General features: G+C 35.4%; 1 protein-coding gene across 1 annotated transcript in view; it reads right to left on the reverse strand.

Annotated features, from left to right (window-relative positions):
• The window catches only part of LOC109846305 (probable aldehyde dehydrogenase), a 21,536-nt gene that overhangs the window by 8,461 nt on the left and 10,967 nt on the right, over positions 1–2,108 (reverse strand). The window contains exons 13-17 of the mRNA XM_020415531.1: positions 1,692–1,743; positions 1,221–1,267; positions 731–841; positions 307–386; positions 4–64 (exon numbers count right to left, since the gene is read on the reverse strand). Of these exons, the coding sequence (XP_020271120.1) occupies positions 4–64; positions 307–386; positions 731–841; positions 1,221–1,267; positions 1,692–1,743 (351 nt within the window). The remainder of the gene's footprint in view (positions 1–3; positions 65–306; positions 387–730; positions 842–1,220; positions 1,268–1,691; positions 1,744–2,108) is intronic.

A 2,108-nucleotide genomic window follows, 5' to 3' on the forward strand; every position in this document is an offset into this window, starting at 1 on the left:
CACAAGTTTGATCGCTTCAGGGGTTCCAATTCCCGCACCTCTCGGATCTCCAGCAGGCCCAAACCTGCAGCGTCGGTGCAATCAATATACAACATCAGTTTTATCAAAATATCGTATCAGTGCAGTTGCTAACTGTAAAATGTGCGATGAGGCACGTGTCAGTGTTGCTCCTTCATTGCTATATGGTTGTTTATACTTCCTATCTGATTTTCAATATAGGATCCTCTATAGGATATCCCCACACACACACCCTAAAAAAACTGAAAATTGAAATCTTAACGATGGTTGAATACATATTCTACTAACCAGTGATTTTGGGGAGCTCCTGTTGTCCTTGCTCTCATACCAGCATATGTCGTCCCATTCACAGATCTCCCAAGAACTTCCTGGTGGAGATTGAAAGAATAAAACAAAAGAATTGCCTTTAGGTCATTCAACTTATTTGTTTGTTTTGAGGGAAATTTTGTTGGAAAAAGGGATTTCTGTCTCAGAAATCCTCTCTTAGCTGGTGGGATTTTGGAGAGGAGAAAAACAGACCCTACATTTGGCTTTGCTTACAGCCAAACGAAAAGCAAAATTTGGGAAAGTTCAGAGCTTTGGAGAATTCAGACCTCATCCGAATTCTAAAACCCCTACTTTCTCAGCCAAACAGCTCCTTAGATTTTATCAATGAATAGATGTGAAAATAGAGTGCAAAATAAACCGTGCTCAAGATTTTCAGTGATCTTGCCTGCAAGAATAATTGATCGTTCGATACAACTGCAGCAGTTAGATGAGCATGCATCCTCTCACAAGCATCCAAAACCATGTTAAGTTGATCTTGCTTGTACTGTGTAACAATCTGCCAAAGATACAAATTAGTGGAAGAAATAATAGTAGAGGATGCTATGATATATATAAATTAAATATCTTCATGATCTCAAACATGTTATCTTGGTGAAAAATATCTGAATGTAGAATTATCTCTTTCTTATACCTAACTCATGCATGAGATCTTACCTCACAAACCTATTTGGGATATAAATGAATAACATAATATGAATCGCTTATAAGTTCACCCTAGAAGATCATCGATTGGAATTAAGAGACCGGGAAAAAAAATTCATCTTCAACCATATTTTCAAGTAGAGACTAAGCACACTTCTTTCCCACTAAGAAGCACTACGGTGCACTTCGCCAATATTATGTATAAAACTGTCTTTTACAAGTCAGTACTTTACCTGGAAGGGGCCAAAAATTTCTTTTGTCACCAAAGCAAAATTGTTTTCTTAGATATTGGAAGGATTTGTAGATAAGACGGTGGAACTAAACCCCATAAATTTCATAATTCTTAATTACATTATCCACCAGAAGAGGGTTCAATAAAATAAAAGCAACTGCAAGCATTGTGTAAGATCAAGCAACCTACAATGAGGTAAGGCATAGAATTGGTAACAAAAATAAAGCTAAGGAAAGTTGACAAATTTCTTTATAGAAACTCTTAACGGTGATTAATGGCGAATAACATGCACTGTGAAAGCAACTTTGTGCTATTACTAGGTCATTTATTTCCCCAACTCATGTATAAAATCTGTATTGCAATCATTAATCTACTCCTCTATACTTAAGGAGGATCTAAAGAATCAATGTTTATGTCACAGTAATGTCACAGTAAATACTATAGCATGAACAATAAATCACATCGATGTTACTGCTTATGCTACAGTAATTTACTGTGTCGTGAATCAAATCTGCTCCTCCATACTTGAAATTACTATTCATGCTACAGTCAGTTTCTCATAAACAGTAAAGCAAATCAATTATTAAAACTTGCATCCTCCTTTAAGTATAAAGGACTAGATATGATTTTTAAATCAACTGTATTAAAACTTGGATCATTCTTTAAGTATAGAGTAGATATGATTTCTAATTTTAAGCATACAATAATCAAATCAAATGTATTAAAACTTAGCGGAAGGCCAATTTAAAATGCAGTGCTTAAAAAAATAGTGGGCCGTGTTTTGCACGGAGTGCACCCTAGTATATTATGGTGTTGGAACTATCGCCAAGCTTAAGCTTCTAAATTATCTGGTTAACATTCTTCGCTTCTTAAATAAATCTGTACTCCT

Source organism: Asparagus officinalis, chromosome 6 (genome assembly GCF_001876935.1).
Source record: "Asparagus officinalis chromosome 6, Aspof.V1, whole genome shotgun sequence".
NCBI lineage: Eukaryota > Viridiplantae > Streptophyta > Magnoliopsida > Asparagales > Asparagaceae > Asparagus > Asparagus officinalis.